This window comes from Panthera uncia, chromosome A2 (genome assembly GCF_023721935.1).
Source record: "Panthera uncia isolate 11264 chromosome A2, Puncia_PCG_1.0, whole genome shotgun sequence".
Taxonomy (NCBI): Eukaryota; Metazoa; Chordata; class Mammalia; order Carnivora; family Felidae; genus Panthera; species Panthera uncia.
Genome location: NC_064816.1, coordinates 75,958,674 through 75,983,523, shown reverse-complemented (window position 1 = coordinate 75,983,523; position 24,850 = coordinate 75,958,674). Strand labels below are relative to the sequence as shown.

Here is a 24,850-nt window from a genome sequence, read left to right as displayed (position 1 = left end):
TTAAAATCAGAATTCCTTTTCCCATAGAAACAGTACAATGTGGTTAGGTTTCCGGGATAACTCGTAAAAGCTAATACATGCTATTAACTGATGTACAGTTATTTTCATTAAGGAATTCAGCCATCTATCTCCCTTGCTTATCAAGAATACTACCCCAAACTGGAAATTAAACAATGAAAACACCCACTGTCAGTCAAATACAAAAGCAGCACATACATTAATGCAAGGTTTCCAAGGTTTGCAAAATGCTAATTTCCAAATGTCACAAAAAGGCTAAATAATGGTTAGTCTGCTCTTTTATAAAAGATAAGAAAACCCACAATACAAAAAAATGTTTCTAAGCTTGAGAGATTACAGATGAGAGCCTTCTTTCAGGTATCTAGAGAAACTCGAGGAGAAACTCTTCCTGAGCCAGCACACAGAGTGCACGAACAGGCAAGGGAAATCGGGCTGACAGAGGTGTTCTCCAGAGAGGTTCACAGGGTAAGGAGGGGGTCTCTAGTCTGGGGAGCAAGGGGAACCCCATAAGCACTGATGTGTGCACAGCTGCTCTTCTTTTTGGACTGCCAGTAGTTGTGCCCCCCTTCGAAAAGCACCTTTTGAGACTGCTCCTCCCTACACAAGGGAAGGCTGGTTCTGATCCACTTTCTTCACTGTCGTACCGCTCAGAGCACAGACGGCTGAAGCTGACTCTACAGGCCTGGAACCTTCAGGCCGGCTGTCACAGGCAGCAAGCTCATCTGCAGTTGCCAGTAGAGGCAGGGCCAGCAGAGCCACCTGACCCCGGCCCCTCTCTAAGCCGGACCTCTAAATTCTTCCCAATCTGATAGCCCCCAAATAGCATTTACTGTATTGCTTTTAGCCTAAATTGGCTAAAGGTCACTTATGTGGTTTGCCACCAAAACTCAAAGTGCCACAGGCAACAAAGGGGGGTAGGGTGGAAGGCAGCAGAAACCCAGCAGTCACGAGGAAGGGGTGGGGACTGTGCCGCACAGGTAACCTGAAAGGCAAGCACTGGCAAGTTGAGTATCTTTGGCAGAGTGACTAAGGAACGCTTATGAGCTGAAAACGACCTGTATTGATTGCTATTTGCTACAATTTATGAAGACTCAAAGTTACAGCTCCCAGGGTGACAAACGTTAGGAACAGGGTGGTGATCACATCCTGAGTTAACCACTGCTCAAGATGGAGCCCTGGAAGGGGATAATCACAACCAAACACCCACATCACTGCCAGAATACATCCAAAAATACATCTAACAGACCTTATGGAAGTGTACTAATCTTTCTGGCAGCCTTGCAAATGCTCCTTTCCTTTTTAACATACATGTTCTTACTGAAAGTAGAATGGCAATGCACAAAAGAGAGGCTGGAAGAAGGGGAGGCAGGAGAGGGCTGCACCAGAGGGAAGGGGAGGGGAGCAAGATGAATGGTCTCACAAGAGCCATTCATTCATTCTTCGGGGCTGTGAGCAGAAACTACTGAGCTGACCAATGTGCTCAATCAGAAACGCTTAGAAATTTTACACGAAAAAAATGAGGAGATTCTCCAAATTTAAAAGAAAACATGTTATATTCCCTATAGAAACTATGTAACAATTAATGAAAAGAACAGAACTGGAGAATCTTCTACCTGTGCTCCGCACTACAGACCCTTCGGCCAGGTAATTAATTCACTGTAGTGGGGACTGTTTTGTACACTGTAGAATGTTATAAGCATCCCTGGCCTCAAGACATTAATGTCAGTAACATCCACACCCCACCGCCAGTTGTGACCATCAAAAACTATGTCCAGAAATTAACAAATTCCCTGGGGACAAAATCATACCCATTTGAGAACCACTGCTCTAACAAGTGTTTTCTGTACTTAGCTTTATTCCTACAGAGTAGACTGTATCTGTAATAAGGGAAAACAAATTCTCATTTTCATGGGCCTATTTTCTCTCATTTGAGAGGCTCATCATAATGTGTTTCTCTTAATTATTGTCCCCCCATTTGCTGAGCTGTCCACATCACTTAACAAAATTGTCAGACCCTCTGGTCTCAACGAGCAGGCAGGCACCTCGTCTCCCTCCAGTGAGGGCCACACTGAACAGGCAGGCAGAAAGCTCCCCCAAGGCCACTTATTTCTCTCAAGTTAAAGGAAGGAGTCAGGGTACCTTGAAGTAGAAAGGAAGTTGAGTAATGTTGAAGTAATATTTCAACTATCACATCCTAACACCTAGGGCTATGCTGTCTAATCAGTGGGCACTGGCCACATGCCTGTACTGAGCACTGGAAATGGGACGAGAGTACAAATCAAGACATGCTACATGCATAAAATACATACCGGATTTCTGAGATTTCATACAAAAAATGTAAAATATTTTATTAATAAGTTTACATTTATTATATGGTAAAATGTAGAACTACATTATAGTTCTACTGGACAGCACCACCCTAGGCTCTTCAGATAAAAACCAGAGGAGTACTTGGCCTAAAAAATCAGAGATTCCTGGTCATACCAATGATGGTGAATTTTTCTAAGGCTTCTCCTAGTAACATGCCTCACATCAATGATCACCAACTATCAAATCACTTAAATCGTCATAGTAAGGTTCAGAACAACGTAACTGCCAAATGTTATGGTGCTGATCATGATTCTTTTTCATATCATTCATCCTTGTTACTGCCTACCACATAGGAGAAACACAAGTAAATATGTCTTAGGGCAGGTATAGGCACAAGAGGAGGAGGCCACACCATCTTGAAGGCTGGATTCTTCAAAGTGGATTCTTGTGGCTTCCACGGTATTACTTTAATTAAGCCTGGTTAAATCTCAACTATTTAAAAGATCCAGAGGTAGCAGGCAGTTTATATCACCAAGTACATACTTAAAAAATATACCCACAGATTTTAAAAGTACCTTTTCATCAATCCTAATGAGAACCATCAAAAAGTTATTTCACAGAATAATTACTAGAAGCACTGGGGAGGAGTCAAGATGGCGGAGCAGCATGGAAACCTGAGCTTGTCTCCTCCCTGAAATGCAGCTACATCAGCACCAAATCACTTTGAACACCTAGGAAATTGATCTGAGGATTAACGCAACAATCTTCGTAACTTGAGCCGTAGAACTTGGCACATACGCAGTGCAGGCAGGTGAACCGGGGGAGACAAAGAAGCTGTGGAGGGTGGTGAGCTATTTTGGCAGAGAGAGAAAGAGAAAGGCAGAGAGAGCAGTGCATCGGGATCGTACAAGAAAAGCACTCCCCACCAAAGTAGCTGCAGAGAAAGAGAGAAAGAGTAAAAACCCTCGCAGGGGACTGAACAAGAAACCTGTTCCCCAAAACCACTGCCAGGGAGAAAGAAGAGGATTCAATACCACCAGGATTCTATAAACAGTGGAGCATAGACTCTGAAGTTCCTGAGCTCAGTGCCTGGCAGTGCTCTGGTGAGGAAGTAGGGCGAATCCCCAGGAGCAGGCTGCAGGGTCTGAGGGGTCTGTGTGCCACACAGGGAGAAGTGGTTGCCCTGCTTGGAGTGTATTTGGTAGAGGCCATATGGCCTCCCCTGGGGCAAAGGTCCCAGTGGACCCTGGAGAGCAGCACATATGCTGGTATAGGGACTCAAACGCCAGAGTGCCATGAAACCCGGCACTGGCTGGGTGTTGTGATTTGCCATAATCTCTGAATCACTGCCACTGCGATTGCATGAACATTTTTCTGGCGTAGGGTGGCACTCGGCCATCACTCAGTAAGACCCTCCCCAGAGAGTCAGCATAGGTCCAAGCCACCGGGGACTCTGAAGCGTGGAATTCTGAAACAAAACCCCATCTAAGATAAAACTCTAGAGGGAGGTGCCACCTGGCAGCAGACAGCTTGAACACGGACAGGGTAGAGACAGGGAGTAGACAGAGGGCTGACAAAGGAGGGGCTTGATCGCGGGTCAGTGAGAACTCAAAGTTCCTGTGCTAGATACTAGGGAGCTGGGTGAAGCCATTTCCACCTCCCCTGTGCACACACAGCACACAGGCACATGGATCCACCCCAGTAAGCTAAGCAGAGCCACCTAGTGGAGAATGGAGCAATTACATCAAGCTCCACCCATCTGCACCCTCCAAGCACAGGCACCAGAAGACCAACATAAATCACTCCACCAGCTTAGTGTATGGACTATAGAATCCTTCGTAGTTTCAGTTCTAAGGGACACTGGATGTAACTTCATTCAGGTTTCATTCTGTTTGCTGGTTCCTTTATGTGTTCGTTTTCTTTGCTTCAGTTTTTGCTTAAAATGTTCTTTTTTTCTTTGTTTTCTTTCTTTCTTAGATACAGAAAGAAAAACTTGTTTTTTACTTCATTTTTTATTTTTAAAAATTTTTTATTCTATTTCATTTTATTTTCTTTAATTCTATTTTATTATATATGAGTTTTTTACTTTTCAAAGTTCTTCTTACCTTTTTTTCCCCTTTCCTTTCCCTTTTTCCTGTATTCCATAAAACTTCTTTCAACAAGTAGAACAAAACTCACCTAGGATCTAGCTTCCTTTTTTTTGATATTTTGTTTTGTTTTTAATTTTTATTTTATTAATTTTTTTTTCTTCCAAAATGACAAAACGAATGAATTCACCCAAAAGAAAGAACAGGAAGAAATGAAAGCCAGGAACTAAATCAACATAGGTATAAGATGTGTGAACTAGAATTAGAACCATGATAATAAGAATACTAGTTGGGGTGAAAAAAGCATAGAAGACATAAAAGAATCCCTTTCTGCAGAGACAAAAGAAATAAAATCTGGGGTGCCTAGGTGGCTCAGTCAGTTAAGCATCCAACTTTGACTCAGGTCATGATCTCGTAGTCTGTGAGATCGAATCCCACATTGGGCTCTGTGCTGACAGCTCAGAGCTTGGAGCACGCTTTGGATTCTGTCTCTCTATCTCCCCCTCTCCTGCGCATATTTTGTCTCTCTCAAAAATACATAAACGTTAAAAAAAATTTTTTTTTAAGAAAGCTATAAAATACAGTAAGGCTGAAATTTAAAATGCTACAACTAAGATACAATCTCAAATAGATGGATGCCACAACACCAAGAATGGATCAAGCATTGAATTAGCATTATAGAGAATAATGAAGCAGGAAAAAAAAAGAGGGATACAAAGGCAAAAGATCATGATACAAGACTTAAAGAACTCAAGTGACTCATTAAAAGGTAGTAACACCCAAATCATAGGAGTCTCAGAAGATGAAGAGAGAGAAAAAGGGACAAAAGGTTTATGTGAGCAAATTATAGCAGAAAACTTTCCTTATCTGGGGAAGGACACAGACATCAAAAAACAAGAAGCACAGGGAACCATCATTAGATTCAACAAAAACCAACCATCACCAAGGCATATCATAGTCAAATTAGCAACATATACAGGCAGGAAAGAATTATGAAAGCAGCAAGAGGGAAAAAAAAAAGTCCTTAACCTGTAAGGGAAGACAGATAAGTTCACAGCAGACCTATCCACAGTAACTTGGCAGACTAGAAAGGAATGGCAGGATATATTCTGAATCAGAAAAATATGCAGTCAAGAATTCTTTATCCAGCAAGGCTGTCATTCAAAACAGAAGGCGAGATTAAAAGTTTCCCAAACAAAATCTAAAGGAGTTCATGATCACTAAACCAGCCCTGCAAGAAATTTTAAGGGGGTACTCTGGAGAAACAACAAAACAAAACAAAACCTCAAAAGGAACAAAAACTAGAAAGGATCAGAACATCACCAGAAACACCAACTCTACAGGCAACCCAATGACACTAAATTCCTATCTTTCAGTACTCACTCTAAATGTAAATAAACTAAATGCTTCAATCAAAAGACACAGGGTATCAGAATGGATAGGAAAACAAGACCCATCTGTATGCTGCTTACAAGAGACTCATTTTAGACCTAAAGACACCTGCAAATTGAAAGTAAGGGGATGGAGAATCATCTATCATACCAATGGTCATCAAAAGAAAGCTGGAATAGCCATACTTACATCAGACAAACTAGATTCTAGAATAAAGACTGTAACAAGAGATGAAGAAGGGCACTATATCATAATTAAAGGGTCTATCCACCAAGAAGATCTAACAATTGTGAATATTTATGCACACAATGTGAATGCACCCGAATATATAAATCAAGAAACTCATTTATTATAATACCATAATAGTAGAGGACTTCAACACCTCACTTACAACAATGGACAGATCTTCTAAGCAGAAAATCAACAAGGAAACAATGGCTCTGAATAACACACTGGACTGGATGAACTTAACAGATATATTCAGAACGCTTCATCCTAAAAAGGAATACACATTCTTCTTGAGTGCACTGGAATATTCTCCAGAATAGATCCTGTACTGGGTCACAAATCAGCTCTCAACAAGTACAAGATCACACCTTGTATATTTTCAGATCACAATGCTATAAAACTTGAAATCAACCACAAGAAAAAATTTAGAAAGACCATGAATACTTGGACATTAAAGAACATCCTACTAAAGAATGAATGGGTTCACTAAGAAATTAAACAGGAAATTAACAAGTACATGGAAGCCAATGAAAATAACAACACGACAGTCTAAAACTTCTGGGATGCAGCAAACGCAGTCAGAAGAGGGCAGTATATAGCAATCCAGGCCTTCATAAAGAAGGAAGAAGGGTCTCAAATACCCAACCTAACCTTACACCTAAAAGAGCTCGAAAAAGAACAGCAAATAAAGCCCAAAACCAGCAGAAGAAGGGAAATAAAGATAAGAGCAGAAATCAATGATATCAAAGAAGGAAAAAAAAAAAAAAACAACCAAAAAAACAGAACAGATCAATGAAACCAGGAGCTGGTTCTTTGAAAGAATTAACAAAACTGATCACCCCCTAGCCAGATTGATCAAAAAGAAAAAGGAAAGGACCCAAATAAGTAAAATCACGAATGAAAGAGGAGGGATCACAACTAACACTGCAGAAATATGAACAATAATAACAGAATATTATGACCAATTATATGTCAACAAATTGGGCAATCTGGAAGAGACAGACAAATTCCTAGAGACATATAAACTACCAAAACTGAAACAGGAAGAAATAGAAAATTTGAACAGACCCATAACCAGTAAAGAAATTGAATCAGTAATCAAAAATCTCCCAACAAGTAAGAATCCAGGGCCAGAAGGCTTTCCAGGGGAATTCTACCAAACATTTAAAGAACAGTTAACATGTATTCTTTTGAAGCTGTTCCAAGAAAAAGAAATGGAAGGAAAACTTCCAACCTCATTCCACAAGGCCAACATTACCTTGATTCAAACACCAAAGATCCCACTAAAAAGGAGAACTACAGACCAATTTCCCTAATGAACAGGGATGCAAAAATCATCAACAAGATACTAGCAAAATGGATCCAACAATACATTAAAAGAATTTTCACCACAATAAAGCGGGATTTATTTCTGGGATGCAGGGCTGGTTCAATATCCACAAATCAATCAATGTGATACATCACATTAATAGAAGAGAAGATAAGAACCACATGAGCCTCTCAATATATGCAGAAAAAGCATCTGACAAAATACAGCATCCTTTCTTGATAAAAACCCTCAAGAAAGTAGGGATAAAAGGATCATACCTCAAGATCATAAAGGCCACATATGAAAGACCCACCGCTAATATCATCCTCAATGGGGAAAAACTGAGCTTTCCCCATAGGGTCAGGAACATGACAGGGATGTCCACTCTCACCACTGTTGCTCAACATAGTGTTGGAAGTCCTAGCCTCAGCAATCAGACAGCAGAAAGAAACAAAAGGCACCCAAATCAGCAAGGAGGAAGTAAAACTTTCATTCTCTGCAGACGACATGATACTCTATGTGGAAAATCCAAAAGATTCCACCAAAAACTGCTAGAACTGATACATGAATTCAACAAAGTTGCAGTACATAAAATCAATGTACAGGAATAAGTTGCATTTCTATACACCAATAATGAAGCAGCAGAAAGAAATATCAAGGAATCAATCCTGTTTTCAATTGCACAAAAACCCATAAAACACCTAGGAATAAACCTAACAAAAACAGTGAAAAACATATATGCTGAGAACTATAGAAGGCTTATGAAAGGAATTGAAGACACAAAGAAATGGAAAAACATTCCAGGCTCATGGATTAGAAGAACAAACAGTGTCAAAATGTCGATACTACCCAAAGTAATCAACATACTCAATACAATCCCTATCAAAAAAACACCAGCATTCTTCACAGACCTAGAACAATTGTAAAATTTGTATGGAACCAGAAAAGACTCCAAATAGCCAAAGTAATGTTGAAAAAGAAATTCAAAGCTGGAGGCATCACAATTCTGGGCTTCAAGCTGTATTACAAAGCTGTACTCATCAAGACAGTATGGTGGCAGCACAGAAACAAGACACATAGATCAATGGAACAGAACACAGAACCCAGAAATGGACCCACAAATGTATGGCCAACTAATCTTTGCCAAAACAAGAAAGAATACCCAATGGAAAAAAGATGGTCTCCTCAGCAAATGGTGTTGGGAAAACTAGACAGCCACATGCAGAAGAATGAACCTGGACCACTTTCTTACACCATACACAAAAATAAACTCAAAATCAGTGAAAGACCTAAACGTACGACAGGAAGCATCAAAATCCTAGAAGAGAGAACAGGCCCTTCACCACAGCAACTTCTTACTTGACATGTCTCTGGAGGCAAGGAAAACAAAAGCAAAAACCAACTATTGGGACCTCATCAAGATAAAACAATCAGCAAAACTAAAAGGCAACCGATGGAATGGGAGAAAGTATTTGCAAATGACATTATCAGACAAAGGGCTAGTATCCAAAATACAAAGAACTTACAAACTCAACACCCAAAAAACAAATAATCCTGTGAAGAAATGGGCAAATGACATGAATAGACACTTTTCCAAAGACATCCAGGTGGCTAAGAGACACATGAACAAATGCTCATCACCCATCATCAAGGAAATACAAACCATAACCACAATGAGATCGATACCACCTCACCCCTGTCAGAATGGCTAAAATCAACAACTCAAGCAACAACAAGATGTTGGTAAGGATGCAGAAAAAGAGGAACCCTTTTGTACTGTTGGTGGGAATGCAAACTGGTGCAACCACTCTGGAAAACAGTATGGAGGTTCCTCAAAAAATTAAAAATAGAACTACCCAAACCCAGCAGTTGCACTACTAGGTATTTAACTAAAGGATACAAAAATTCTTATTCGAAGGGGCACATGCACCCCAATGTTTACAGCCGCACTATCAACAATAGCCAAAGTATGAAAAGAGCAAAATGTCCATCAACTGACAAATGGATAAAGATGTGGTTTATATATACAATGGAATATTTATTACTCAGTGACCAAAAAGAATGAATTCTTGCCATTTCCAATAACATGGATGGAACTGGAGTGTATTAGGCTAAGCGAAGTCAGTCAGAGAAAAAGAAGTATCATATAATTTCACTCATATGTGGAATTTAAGAAACAAAACAGATGAATATAGGGGAAGGGAAGCAAAAGTAAGATAAAAACAGAGAGGGATTTAAAAAAAAATTTTACACAGGCAGGGGGGGCGTGCCTGGGTGGCTCAGTTCATTAAACATCCAACTTGGGCTCAGTTCATGATCTTGAGATTCATGAGTTCAAGCACTGCATCACGCTCTGAATGGAGCCTGCTTCGGCTTCTGTGTCTCCCTCTCTCTGTCCCTCCCCCGCTCATGCCACCCCCCTCAAAAATAAAAATAAACATTAAAAGAAAATTTAAAAACAGAGAGGAAGACAAACCATAAGAGACTCTTAAATACAGAGAACAAACAGAGGGTTGCTGGTGGGTATTGGATGGGGGGATGGGCTAAATGGGTGATGGGCTTTAAGGAGGGCATTTGTCGGGATAAGCACTTGGTGTTACATGTAAGTGATGAATCACTAAACTCTACTGCTGAAATTGTTATGTTAACCAACTGGGATTTAAATTAAAAAATAATAATTAAAAAAGTGTTGTTAGAAGCCCTTAGCAAGCCATGCAGGGAACCCATAAATATTTTCAACAAGGGTGCCAACACAATTAAATGGTGAACGAATGGTCTTTCCAACAAATGGTACTGGGACAAATGGTTATCTGCATGCAATAAAATGAAGTCATAACCCTACCTCACACACACATAAAGATTAACTCAAAATGGATCAAAGACTTAAATAAAGGAGCTAAAACTCCAAAACTCACAGGAAAAAAATACAAGTAAATCTTCATGATCTTGGGCTCAACAATGTTTCTTAGATTTGACACTAAAAGCATATGCAAGTGGACTTGATCAAAATTAAGAGCTTTTGTGTTTCAAAGGGCACCACCAGAAAGTAAAGTCATCATGTAATGATGGAAGAAAGTATCTGGAAACCATACAAGATAAGGGTCTTGTATCTAGAATGTAAAAAGAACTCTTGCATAACTTGACAAAAAAAAATTTAATAGGAAAAAGATTAAAATAGACATTTCTCCAAAGATGACCTATAAATGACCAATAAATATATGAAAAAATGTTCAGCATCATTAGTTCTTTGGGAAATGGAAATCAAAACCACAATGACAAGTACTGTCGAGAATGAAGAAAGTAGAACCCTGAATTGTAACAGTAGTGTTCTATGGCCCAGCTGCTTTGCAAGCTGGCAGTTCCTAAAAACGTTGAATTCAGAGTTATCACATAACCCAGCAATTCCACTTCCGGGTATAATACCCAAAAGGAATGAAAACATATGTCCCCACAAAATCTTGTGCGAAAATATTCATAGGACATTATTCGTAGCAGACCAAAAATGTGCATCGAGTGATAAATGAATAAATAAATAAAATGTGGTTAAATAAAATGGTAACATTATTCAGCAATAAAAAGGAATGAAAGTACTGTCACACGCTACAACATGGGTGACCCTTGAAAACATTACGCTAAATGAAAAATGCTAGGCAGAAGAGACCACATGTTATAGGATTCCATTTTATATAAAAATGTCCACACTAGGCAAATGTATAGAGAACAGAGTAAATTAGTAGTTGCTGAGGGCTGAGGGTAGGGGAAAGAAAGAAGAAGGGGAATGGGGATTGACTGTTAACAGGTACAGAGCACCTGCAAAAAGCTGTTTTTTAAAAAACAAAAGGTTGCACAACTATATAATATCTTTTTCTTTTTAAGAGAGAAAGAGAGCATGTCTTGCAAGTGAGAGAGGGGCAGAAGGCAAGGGAGAGAGAGAATCTTAGGCAAGCTCCACACCCAGCGTGGAGTCCAATACGGGGCTCAATCTCACAATCTCATGAACTGTGAGATCATGACCTGAGCAGAAATCAAGAGTTGGGTGCTTAACCGACTGAGCCACCCAGGCACCCCGTATACTATCTTTTAATGTCCACTCTCCAAGAAAAATTAGAAATAACTATCTTTAGATTTAGAAAACCTGCTACATATGGTCTCCTTCACAACTGCCCAGCCACATTTACAGTGAAAGGTAATACATAGTTCCATAAAAACCAGACTGAGAGTCTACCTAAATGTCCAAGTTTACACGAGGCACGAATTTAAAGAACATGCTCTCATATGACATCAACAATGTACCACCCTTAGCAACTAGAGTAAAAAATTTAGAAACTAGTCATTTAGGTTTTTCACAAAGAATTACATTTATTTTGCCCTACATTAAACACAAGTAAATATTCCCGTTACTCCAAACATAAAAAATGCAGTTTAAGAAAAAACACAAAATATTTTCTTCAAATATTACAATACTAAGATGATTTTATCATGTTTATCTACTGCATACTGTATTTCTCAAGTACATTTGCTCTACCACAAAGGGGAGGAAAACCGAACCCTAGCAAAATGCATGCACGATCAGCTCTAAATTGCCATGGCAACCAGATGGGAGTTCCCACTTCCTTCCAGCTGCTATTTCTTTCGAGCAGAGAAAAGGACAAGTAAACTTCACATTTGGCAGAAAAAGAAGTCCTTTCCTTTATTATCAACCTAAATGGCAACTGACACAATTTAAGAAATTCATTTATTCAGTTTTAACCAAAATATAAAGAAAAAGAAGTTCCAAATGAATTTCTCCTAGGAACATTCACACAAAGGCAATTTTTTTCTTTCCTATGTCCACCACCTAATCTACAACTCACTCTCTTCCTCCCTCCCTCCTTCTTACTTTCCCATTCTTGATGGTAAATTGTTAGTCAGAGAAATATGCAATCTGCCATTTCTGCTTAAGGGTAGAATCAATCAATACATATTTTCTCTCAAAACAGCTTATCCAAAAAGGCTTGCTGTAACACTGGGTAAAGCTGCACAGCTAAGGAGAAAAACCCAGACTAGTTTTATGTGTTCCTCTATAATGAAAACGCTTCTAAACTTTATGTAACTTGAACCTGAATGTTAAGTGTCGGCTGTGGTAGGCCAACTTCTGAAAATGAGTCCCAATGACCCTCATCCTTGCAGAATTCCCAACTCCTCTGAATGCAGGTAGATCCTGTGAATAAGACATCACTCTCATCTTTATATTATGTTACATGGCAACTGGGCAGTGATGTTGGGTGGGTTTGACCTAATTACATGAGCCTTCTACAAGTAGAGAGTTTTTTCTCGCTGGTCTTAGAAGTTAAAGAGACGTGCTCTGGCTGGCTGAGAAGAAAGCAAATATCCACGGTGTGAACTGCCCATTAGGGCCACAGAGCAAGGAATTTCGAGTGACCTCTCAGAGTGAGCACGGTCCCCAGCCAACAGCTAGAAGGACTAACAAGGACTTCAATGCAAGGAAGTAAGTTCTGCCAATGACCAGTGATCTTGGAAGAGTGCTCTGAGTCCCAACAGAGAACTTTAGTCTTGGCCAACAGCTTGATTTCAGTCCAGTGAGAATCCAGCCATGCTGCGCGGCCCTAATTTCTGATCTACAGGACTGTGAGCTAATACACGCATATTGTTTTAAGCTGTTAAGTGTGTGGTAATTTGTTACACAGCAATAGAAAATGAGTACAGCTGCCAAGTTAGTTCTCAGTAAGTAACAGAGCAGTTCATATTAATTTATCAGATTTTGGCCTCAACAGTGAGGCCTGGGCATTTTTTTTTTTTTTTTTAATTAAAATGGCCAAAGGAATTAAGAAGCTGGGTATTCAAGAATGGGAGCCAATTCTTTTATGGGAAAAGACAGGTTAAAAAAAAAAAAAGTATGTCCCCCCAATGTTTTTAATGTTTATGTATTTATTTGCAGAGGGAGAGGGAGAGAGAATCTTAAGCAGCCTCAGCGTGGAGTGCGACCCAGAGATCTACCCCACCACTGTGGGATAGTGACCTGAGGCGAAATCAAGAGTCAGAAACTTAACCAACTGAGCCACCCAGGTGCCCCAGTATGCCCCAGATACTAATGGAAACAATCATAATTCCAAGCCAGAAAGTTTAGACCTTCTTATTTTCTAAGACTACGTTGTTTTTTAGAATATGGAACACAGCCAACTAATAGTTGATGAAGATGTAAGTAAACAAACCTGCTTCCCAACTAACCAACATTTTAGACCACAAAGAAGTTGACTGATCACCTAACAATACATATATGACAGGGCTACATAATTCATAGGCCACTGAAACTGTTAATATCTTACAGAACATTTGTGGGACCTGGGAAAAACAGTGCTACTGAAGTGGAATAAAGACTGTCAGAAAAGTTTAAATCAGAGTTCAAAGGCATGTAAAAAAGACATCCTTTGATTCTACAAATAGAATAGTGTGTGCCACATTCCAGGAAGTTTCCTGGGAGCCCAGCACTGAGGGATACACAGTCTACAGGGTGGGAGAAATGCCTTGTCACATGAACACGTGAACATAAATCGAATGCTCCCAGGTACTGTTATGGAAAAGGAGATGACAGAAGGCTGAGCCAGAAACATCTCATCCTGAGATCTTAAGATACTGACCAGAATGAGGTGTGGAGGGTAGGGGTGGGAGGTAGGGTGGAGGCCCAAGGCCCAAGTAACAGGGTGACCAGAAGCACAAAGGCCTAAAACAGCCTCTGGAGTGGTGTGGCTGGAGATAAGCAAGAGTTTCTGCAGCAATCAGCTCACAGAGGAATGACTCAGAGTTCTAAGGAGTTTGGGCTCTATCCTTTTATTATTATTGTTTTTTTAATGTTTTTATTTATTTTTAAAATATTTTTTAAATGTTTATTTTTGAGAAAGAGAGAGAGTGAGAGTGGGGGAGGGGCAAAGAGACAGGGAGACACAGAATCCGAAGCAGGCTCCAGGCTCCAAGAGCTGTCAGCACAGAGCCCGATGCAGGGCTAGAACTCACGAGCTGTGAAATCATGACCTGAGTTGAAGTCGGATGCTTAACCAACTGAGCCATCCAGGCACCCCTGGGCTCTATCCTTAAAGCAAGTAGGAGACACTGAAATGTAATTTTAGGTCAAGATTTGCTTTCTGCAAAGAACATAAGGAACTGGTACGTAGAATGGGTAGAAAGGATAAAAGCCAGAAGCAAGGAAACTAGTGAGGAGTCCAGAGAGGAGATGGTAAAAAACATAGCTCAGAACTTGGTCATTCCATTGCTGGAGGTGGGTCTTTGCTTCCTCAATTTCTGGTAGTAAGACAGCATTGAGAACAGAGACAGGAGAAGGAGGAAGGGTTTTCAGAAAAAACCTACTTCTGTTTTAAGTTCATTTCAGTTTGAGAGGCATATGGGATGCCCAGCAGTGTAGGAATACAGTGGATTGCTTGGTATATAGAATCCACAGTAAGAAATGAAGGTCTGGGCTGTAAACAGAAGTAGATGTCTGAGCAAACAGCTGGCAGCTGAAGCCTTTCCAAGCAGGTCAGAGTGCCAAGGATAAATGATGAATGAGAGGGTGAAGGGCAGAGCCTAGTTCACGAAGTACAAAGTTATAAAGGCACCAACAGATTCTTGACTTCCCAGCTCATCATCCACAGCAATGACCCATACTATAATCACCAATATAAATTCATAGATTTCAATACAGATTTTGAAGAATACACATGCATAAAAACCTCATGGAAGCCTACCTTTTACGTTAGGATGAGATATACGCTAAAAAAAGAAAAAGAAAAAAAGAACTAGCAAACCTAGGACCTGCATGGGCTTCTATCTAAGAGCTCTGTTTGTAGGCAGTATGAAGTCAAATGGGTGTAGGGAGAACTGCTACAAATAAAGAACTGTTTACTGAGACCTGTATGTTGATGAAACTTACCATAACCACTCACAATTGCCTCACGCGGCTCCGGAAATAATGCAACATGTACCACTCTGGATGAGGCTTCTGCAAACTTCCCCAAGTTTTAAATCTAAAAGCAACTGTAATTATACAATTCAATAGCCACTAGCCAAATTAATTACAACTTAATAAAATGTAAAATTCATGTCTTTAGTGACTCTAGCCTCATTTCAAGTGCTCGACAGCCATGTACTCCTGGTGGCTATGGTATTAGGCAGTACGGATCCAGAACACTTCCATCAGCACAGAAGGCTCTATGAGACAACACTGCTATAGGCAATATTCTAGCAGCATGAACTTCTTCTAGCATACTATTATTTTAATAAGTAAATAAGATCAACTACAAGAGTTTGGAACATTTTCCTATACAGCCCACTACTGGAAGTTTGAAAAATAAGCTGTAAAATTATAAACAGAAAGGGTATATTCATTTTGAATTTGACACGTGAGTCCAAAATCTGAATACCCTTTGGCTCAGCACACCTTACCAGAATTCATCTTACTGATACACTCACAGTTACAATGTCTGCAAACAGCAATGTACTGGAACCTAAATGTGCATCAAGAGAGGCCTTATTAATAACATCTGATCGATCATGGTATGTGTATACAACACAACTCTGCTAAAAAGCACGAGGCAAATGAGACTAAGAAAATTCCATTCACAACAGCATCAAACAGAATAAAGTGCTTAGGAATAAATTTAACAAAATAGTGTCTAAACTTATACTATGAAAACCAAACAACATTATTGGAAGAATTTAAAGAAGGCCTAAATAAGCAGAAACACATCCCATGCTCATGGACAGTAGACTTAATACTGTTAAGATGACAATATGTCCCCAAATGATCTATACATGCAATTCAATCCCTACTGAAATAACAGCTGCCTTAGTGGCAGAAATTGACAAGCCATTCCTAAAATTCATATGGAAATGCAAGGGCCCGGAATAGCCAAAACAAACTTGAAAAAGAACAAAATTGGAAGACTCACACTTCTTGACTTCGAAACTCCCTACAAAGGTACAGTAATCAACACAGTGTGGTACAACACACATAGATAAACAGGAATTAAAGTTCTAGAAATAAACGCTCATATCACAGTCAACAGATTTTTCAACAAATGGTGATGGGACAACTGAATATCCACATGGAAAGGAAAAGTGGATTCCTAACTCACATCATACACACAAAAAAAACTCCTAATATCTCAAAGACCTAAATGTTAAGAGCTAAAACTATATAAATCTCCCAAAAAAGATGTTCATCATCAGCCATCAAAAAAATGAAAATCAAAACCACAATAATGCCACTTCATGACTATTAGGATAATAATCAAAAATCAGTAATAATCAACAGGACAGGTAATACCAAGTGATGACAAGGATGTGCTAAAAGTAGAACTCTCACACACTGCTTATGAGAAAGGAAAATGGTGCAGTCATCTGAAAAACGGGAAGCAACTTCTCAAAAAGTTCAAGAGTTACCATATGACACAGCAATTCCACCAGCAGGTATGTAACAAAGAGAAACTAAAACACGCATCGAAACAAAAACTTGCACGTAAATGTTCACAGCATCATTACTAATAATGGCCAAAAGGCGAAACGAGCCAAATGTCCATTAACAATAAAACAGTAATTAGGAATGAAGTACTGATAGATGCTACCATGTGGGTTATGGTAAGTCAAAGAAGCCAGAGTCACTACAGATCATACTGAATGATTCCATTTATATGCAATTCCCAGAACCGAGGGACAGAAGATCGGTAGCTGCTTATGGCGGAAGGGGGGATGGGGATGACTACTCAAGCCTAAGAACTTCTTTTTAGGGTGATGAAAATGTTCTAAAACTAGGTGGTGGGTTGGTGGTGGCTGCACAACTCTTTATACTGGAAACCCTTTGAATGTATAGTTTTCGCTTGCTACATAAATGACTTTTACTGGCTTAAATTTTACATATTTTGAGTATTGTTTATTAAAAACCAAGGAGGGGCACCTGGGTGGCTCAGTCGGTTAAGCGGCCGACTTCGGCTCAGGTCATGATCTCACAGTCCGTGAGTTCAAGCCCCGCGTCAGGCTCTGTGCTGACAGCTCAGAGCCTGGAGCCTGTTTTGGATTCTGTGTCTCCCTCTCTCTCTCTCTGACCCTCCCCCGTTCATCCTCTGTCTCTGTCTCAAAAATAAATAAACATTAAAAAAAAAAATTAAAAAACAAACAAACAAGGATTTATTTCAAGTTTTAAAATGTGCTAAGTAGTATGAGGCTGTACTAGTATATGAGAACCTGTTGATATACAATTATATTTTCTTGGAATGTTCTCTATACATACTTGATAGCAATCCAGCCCACCACCAGATGTGCATGGCCACCTAGACCTGTTCTCACAGAGCCTTTCCTGGCAAGGCGCAAAAGACCTTTTATTTTTCTTTTCTTTTTAAAAAAAAGGGGCGCCTGGGTGGCGCAGTCGGTTAAGCGTCCGACTTCAGCCAGGTCACGATCTCGCGGTCCGTGAGTTCGAGCCCCGCGTCAGGCTCTGGGCTGATGGCCCGGAGCCTGGAGCCTGTTTCCGATTCTGTGTCTCCCTCTCTCTGCCCCTCCCCCGTTCATGCTCTGTCTCTCTCTGTCCCAAAAATAAATTAAAAAACGTTGAAATAAAAAAAAAAAATGTTTTTTAACGTTTATTTATTTTTGAGAGAGAGACGGAGTGTGGGTGGGGGAGGGGCAGAGAGAGAGAGAGGGAGACACAGAATCCGAAACAGGCTCCAGGCTCCGAGCTGTCAGCACAGAGCCCGACACAGGGCTCAAACCCACAAACCACGCAGATCATGACCTGAGCCAAAGTCGGACGCTTAACCAGGCGCCCCAGACCTTTTATTTTTCAAAATGAAACTCCCACCAATGAAAACGCTGGGGCTCATGGCCAATCCCAGACCAATGTCAAAGTCGTATTTTCGATGCCCCTGGATCATTTTGTTTGTTACTGAAGTTCTTGTGAATCACGCTGATCACAAAACAGAGAAACTGCTGGTGCCGGAGGCAGGATTCTGCAGTCTTCAAATACGTAAGTTTAATACAGTCTCTCTTATGAAAAAAGGCTGGAAGAGGTTAGAGATGACTTATTCCCCCCTCTCATTTCCTTGTAAATAATACTCCTTATTCTCATTTTAAAGTTTCAAAGCCTAGCAGAGTAGCTCCGGCCCCAAGTGGAGGCCAGCCAGGCAGCCTCCTGTCCACCCTCTGGCCCGGTCACCTCCACTCACACAGCCACACAGGCCGCACACAGGCGCCTTGGTCACCACACAGTAGGAGGAGAGAGCGTCTGGGGCTGCAGCCCCACTTGCTGCCTGCTCCACCTGCTCCGTGGGGGAGCGCCAAGGGGAACCTGCCCGGGAAGACCTGCAACCTCCCCTGCCGCCTGGACCTAGGCCTGTGCTGAATCGTTCATCTTAAACGGATGAATTCTATTGTACGTCAATTCTCTCCCAATAATGTTGCTACACAAAAATACTGCGGCAGTTCAATATTTACCAACAGGGAGGATATGCCAGTGATGAACACAAAGGTGCAGGGCGTCTGTATAGGGCATGCATCATGTTTCAGAGACGGGAAGCATGTGCCTTGGCTTAATCTCTCTCTGGATGCAGCAATAAGACACCGGCAGTAACAGCTTTCTGCAGGGAAAGGAACTCAATGGCTGGTGATCAGAGAGAGCAATTAACTTTTTCAAAATTCCCCACACTCCTTTCCTACTTTTTCAATTTGGTACCATGTGCATGCCTACTGAAGTAATTTTTTTTCTTTTCTTTTCTTCTTTTAAGCAGACTCCACGCCCAGCACAGAGCCCAACCCAGGGCTTGAAGTCACCACCCTGAGATCAAGACCTGAGTGCAGATCAAGAGTCAGACACTCAACGGACAAAGCCACCCCCAGGGGCCCCTAAATTATTAACTTAAAGAGACAGGAAAGAGAAAACAGATGCTGGGAAAGGGGTTCCTATCTGTGATACCCCTGTCCCTCCAGCACCTAGGGAGAATTTACTAAAGAACAACAAAGTAAATGTGTCTAAGGCACAGGCAAGTCACACCTTACTCTACTTTAGAACTAGAGAGTTAGGATAAAGGTCAAAGTTCAAATGCCATGCAGCTTTCTGGTAGAAAGGCTGTGGGTTAGGTTTGAATACCAGTTCTATCATTTAAAAATCCAGACAACTCAAGCCAGTGACAAGTTCTCTGGGCCCCTAAGGAAAGTCAGAGGGTCATGATAATTAAAAGAGATGATACCTAAGTCACCTGGTATGTTAACTGTGCATGTGGTGGTAGGAAATCCTCTCCTCCCCACCCTCCTAGGCTGTGGGGGCTGTGATCATAGGTACACCAGGACACATCTCACCTAATATTGTCAGCTGACCTCTGGCCTTCTCTGTTCACCTGTGACTGTCCTAATGCACAGGCCAGCATCAGTCCCACCTCTTAACCCTTCTGTTTCTAAACGCATCTATTTTGTAGTCAAGATTAGCTAAAAGATTTAAGAAAGTTTCAACAAGGATCTCTCCTGTTAATTATTACATATTTCCACAAGGCAATAAGACAAATGACTACTGCTATTGTAATCATCTTAGAAGAGAGAGATGTCTAACATGAATTTTTAAAATTTAACGAGTAAGCAAATTGCTTCATAAAGCTTCTCCATTAACACATGACTTGTTCTAAGTAGGTCTTTTTTGACAAGTACAAAGTTAAGCCCAGTCCTCAAAGACCTTGTGAACTAGGGTTCCACACAATGGCCTTTACGTATCAAACTGTTCCCATATTAAACTGTTTCCATGTTAAACTGTTCCCTAAAGGGGAAGAAATTCAGAACTGCTGGCACAGAAATTAAATCACCTGAAGATTTATTAGTGCTCTGCAATACATTCTACCTCTGAAACTTTAAAATTTCATTCATCCATGTTCTTAAATATATGTTTTCAGATAAATAGCTTTATTTCTGAAGGCAGTTGTTTCAGTTAGCACTAATGCCAACCTACTGTAGGAACTGTGTATATAGTTTTTCAAAGATGTTAAAGCACATAAATGTTATTCTTTAGGAGTGGCCATTCTCAGAGATTGATGGATATCTGATGAAGCCATCAGAAAAACATTTTCCAAGAAAACAAGACATACTGCAAGCACCAAATCCATTCCCAGAGGCTCCAGAATAAAGGGAGAGTAGGTTAGGATTCCAACAAAGTGACCTGGATCCAAGGACAGGCTCTAGGAGGAAATAAGACCAGAGAAGCGAAACAAGGCACCTAGGGTCAGCCAGTGAGATGGATGTGGGAGGCCATATAGCGCACTTCTCCAGATTCCAGTGGAAGGGGAAATCCTCCCTAAGAATCTGTGATCTCAAGCTTCCCCGCATGCATGGTGAGCATATGAATTTATTATAATACCTACCCAGTCCTGGAAACCTCCCAAGCCAAGAAATTTAGAGTGCTTCTGGGTCACTGCCCTCCTGGGCTCCTGGAAGAAGTAGAAACAAATCCTCTTGCGAGAAATGAACCCTCAATCGGGCCTCCTTGGGATTCCAAGTAACTAAGATTGTGGAAATGTAATTTAATAATTTTTTTTCAAATCATCAAATAAACAAGGAAACAATATTCTATGAGCAAGACAAAGAAATAATCAACAAAAATAGATTTCAGATACTAGTATTGTGGAATACAGAATATGAAATAAGTATGTCCATAGTGTTGACAGAAATAAAGGAAGGAAATTAAAGCATAAGCAGGAAAAAAAAAAAAGACTTAAAATTTGTTAAATTGATTAGACCACAAACAAACTGGAAGGCAGATCTGAAATCACCTAGAATGTATCACAGAAAGACAAAGACACTGAAAATACAAAAGAAAGGTTAAGACCTCGAGTAGAGACTGAGAAGGTCTAATTTATCTAATATTTGGAGTTCTTAAAAAGGAAGAAAATGGAGGAAAGGCACTATTAGAACAAATAACAGCTGAGAATTGTCCATTCAGAATTGATTTAAAAAACCATAAATTCTTGGATTCAGAAAGCACAAAGTGTGCTGAATAAAAATAAATCACAACAGAGTAAAACCAAAGAACACCAAAGCAAAGAGAAAAATGTAGGGGGACAAACAGCCAGATTTCCTACAGAGAATGACAATTACATGGTCACCAAGCATCTCAAAAGAAAAACTTCAAGTCAAACAAGTAGTGTGAGATCATTAAAGTGTTAAAGAGCCAATAACTGCATTCTTTTGTATAATATATATATATATATATATATATATATATATATATATATATGGAGCAAAGATATTTTCAAGTCAACAAAAACTGAGTATACCATTCACAGACCCTATTGTAAAGAAACTGCTAAAGAATGTATTTCAGAAAGGCAGAACATAATTAGGAAAGAAGGTCTAAATTACAAGAAAAAAATGGTGATTCTTAGCAAACTGGTACATATGTGAGTAAACCAAAATAAACACTTGAATGAGTATCTCCAGGTTGGTAACAAATGCATGGCTTAAAATATTTTTAAGAGGCCCCTGGGTGGCTCAGTCGACTAAGTGTCCGACTCTCGGTTTCAGCTCAGGTCATGATCTCTCGCTTCATGGGTTGAAGCCCCTCATCAGGCTCTGCGCCTAACAGCAGGGAGCCTGCTTGGGATTCTGTGTCTCCCTCTCTCCCTGCCCCTCTCCTGCTCACTCTCTCACTCAAAATAAACAGACTTAAAGAAAATAAATAAATAAAATAAAGTATTTTTAAAAGCAAACTCTTAAACAACAGCACTATTCTGGAGCGCTTCACTCAAATTAACTCACTTAATCCTTGAGCAACTCTGTAAGTACTACTTAGCCACCCCATTTTCACAAATGAGGATAATTAGGCACAGAGAGTAAATAAGGTATTCAAAGTCACAAAGCTTGGTGAGTGGAGAGCCAGAAATGGAGCTTGCCCCACTAGATCGCAACTGGAAGCAGTGACAGGTTTCTAGACCCAACTTTCTAGTGGGACTAAAGATCTCCTACAGCACCAGGAGACTCCATGGAGGGAAGGGTGGGTGGGTAGCGGCTGCCACTGGAGAGGAGTCTAAACAGGAAACATCCGAGCAGACACCTACTGGGATGAGTCCTCTCTAGTGCCGATGCCCACTTACCACATTCGAACTTCTCCAACCACAGAGCGTGACTCATAAGACGGAGATGAGGCCCAGGAATGTGCATGTTTGGTAAGAACCCCAGAAGACTGATGCAGTAGTTCAAGGGCCATACTTTAAGAAACACCACTCCAAGCACATGTAACCACTATAAACATTACATACAAGTCTGTTGGTCTCACTTTCTGTTTTACTTTAATGACCTTTTTAACAAGAAAAACCATGTTCATGTGCACTTTAGATACAGGCGTCAAGTAAATCCTTAGACAAATACTGTGCCAGTTTCACGCTCTCCTAAAAGATGATGGCAGAAAAGATAAACTGCGGCTGAACAATGGAACAACTACTCAGTAATAAGAAAATAATAATAAGGTCAAAAACATGAAGTCAAAAGCATGTGCTAGGTGAAAAAAGTGCTAAGTGACAAAGCCAAACACATGACTACATAGCATCTGACTCCGTTTTATTTGTTTTTAGTTCATTTGTTCATTTTTGAGAGAGAAAGAGAAAGCACAGGAGCTAGGGAGAGGCAGTGGAGGGGAGGGAGAGACAGAGAGGGAGAGACAGAGAGAGAGAGACAGAGAGGGAGAGAGGGAGGTAGAGAGAGGGAGGGAGGGAGGGAGGGAGAAAGAGACAGAAAGAGGGAGAAAGAGAGACAGAAAGAGAGAGAAAGAGAGGGAGACTCCCAAGCAGGCTCTGTGGGCAAGGTAGAGCCCAATGTGGAGTTGGATCTCATGAACCGTGAGATCAGGACCTGACCCGAAGTTGGATGATTAACCCACTGAGCCACCCAGGCACCCCATGACTCCATTTTAAAAAGGCAAAGCCAGAGGCACCTGGGTAGCTCAGTCAGTTAAGCGTCCAACTTCAATTCAGGTCATGATCTCACTATCAGTAGGTTCGAGCCCGGCATCGGGCTCTGTGCTGACAACTCAGAGCCCAGAGCCTGCTTCAGAGTCTGTGTCTCCCTCTTTCTGCCCTCCCTCACTCATGCTCTCTCTGTCTCTCAAAAATGAATAAACGTTAAAAAAAAATTTTTTTTAAGGCAAAGCTACAGTGATGGAAAGCAGATCAATGACTGTGAGGGGCTGGGGATAGGGGAAGGGCTGCCTCCAACAGGGTGCAAGGGAAACTTTTGATGCCAATGAATATTACATCATGATTGTGATCCTAATGACACCATGTATGTGTGCACTGGTCACAACTCACTGAATTGTACACCTCAAACTGGTCAATTCTGACTTCATGTAAATTACACATTAATAAAGTTGACTGAAAAAAAGACCATCATTGCTGCCAGTGAATTCTCCCTGGTGAAACGTTCTTACCAGAAGCCCCCATCATACTCCAGCTGGTTAAGGTCCAGGGCTTTTCACAACCAAATGTAAAATACTGCAAACGCTTCAGTCATTGACATGAACACACGGGGCACTCAGTCCCGACCTTCGCCACCTAGTTGGAGACTACTCTCTTCCTTGCAAGGGCAGTTACTTAACAGGGAAGAAAACAAAAGTTTCAGAACCGAGCGCAAGAAAAGCCCTACCTAAGGTGGAACAGATTCAAAACATAAAGCCATCATAGCAAATACTGCCGATGACTCTCCTGCAGTCACAGACGCCACAGTGTGAACCTACCTGACAGCTGAAGACGGTCCCGAAAAACATCAAACCCACAGCTCAGACAGGGCAGGGACTAAAGTACTCTACCAGCACAAGCATCTTACGAAGTCAGATCAAAGAGAACACAGGGCCTGGGATACTCTCTCCCCTTCCCTGGGTCATAAACTGCGCAACTGCACCCGCAGTGCCACGTTCGGCTGGATCCCCGCGTACTGCGAACATCCCTCATTTACGTGTTCGAGAAATTTTTACTCAACTCTCTTCAGTAACTCTCTTCCATGAATCTTCATTCATGGAACGAGGAGTCTAACACTGTAGCAGACAGGTACATAAATAATATAAAACAAGGCAATCACTGGTGTGAAAAGGTTATTTCCTTTATTAACTCAAAACATATTCAAGTTATACAGTTTCCAATACTGTTATAAGGTCCAGTGGATACAATGACAAGAACAAAGTACATAGACAACAATGTTCTCTCTGGCCAGGTGAGTCCCACAGAATGCTTAGAGAAAGGAGTGACAACTGAGGCTGACCTGTGAGGAAGAAAAAGTGGTAGCTAGGAAAGGACTTTCAGGGCAAGAGGACATGAATGGGCATTATATGGCAGCAGGAAAGGGCTCATCCAGTCATGCTGATGTACAAACTATGGGAGAATACTGGCAGATATCCTGTTTTATTTATAATTTTTTTTGAAAGAGAGAGAGGGTGCAAGTGAGTGAGGGGCAGAGAGAGAGAGAGAGAGAGAGAGAGAGAGAGAGAATCCTAAGAGGG

The 24,850-nt window shown here is 40.8% G+C and overlaps 1 protein-coding gene across 15 annotated transcripts in view; it reads right to left on the bottom strand.

The window, feature by feature from the left end:
- SRPK2 (SRSF protein kinase 2) overlaps positions 1–24,850 on the bottom strand; it is a 389,837-nt gene that overhangs the window by 210,406 nt on the left and 154,581 nt on the right. For 4 of the 15 annotated variants that reach the window (XR_007460240.1, XR_007460241.1, XM_049642812.1 and 1 more), the window contains exon 1: positions 7,623–7,942. The exons of 6 other annotated variants lie outside the window; for them this stretch is intronic. Coding sequence is in view for 7 of the 9 variants with exons in the window: in XM_049642812.1 (XP_049498769.1) it covers positions 7,623–7,714 (92 nt within the window). In the remaining 2 variants the exon portion in view is untranslated. Of the gene's footprint in view, positions 1–7,622; positions 7,948–24,850 lie in introns of those variants that run through there. 5 more of the 15 variants (XM_049642816.1, XM_049642821.1, XM_049642823.1 and 2 more) reach the window with 5 other exon arrangements.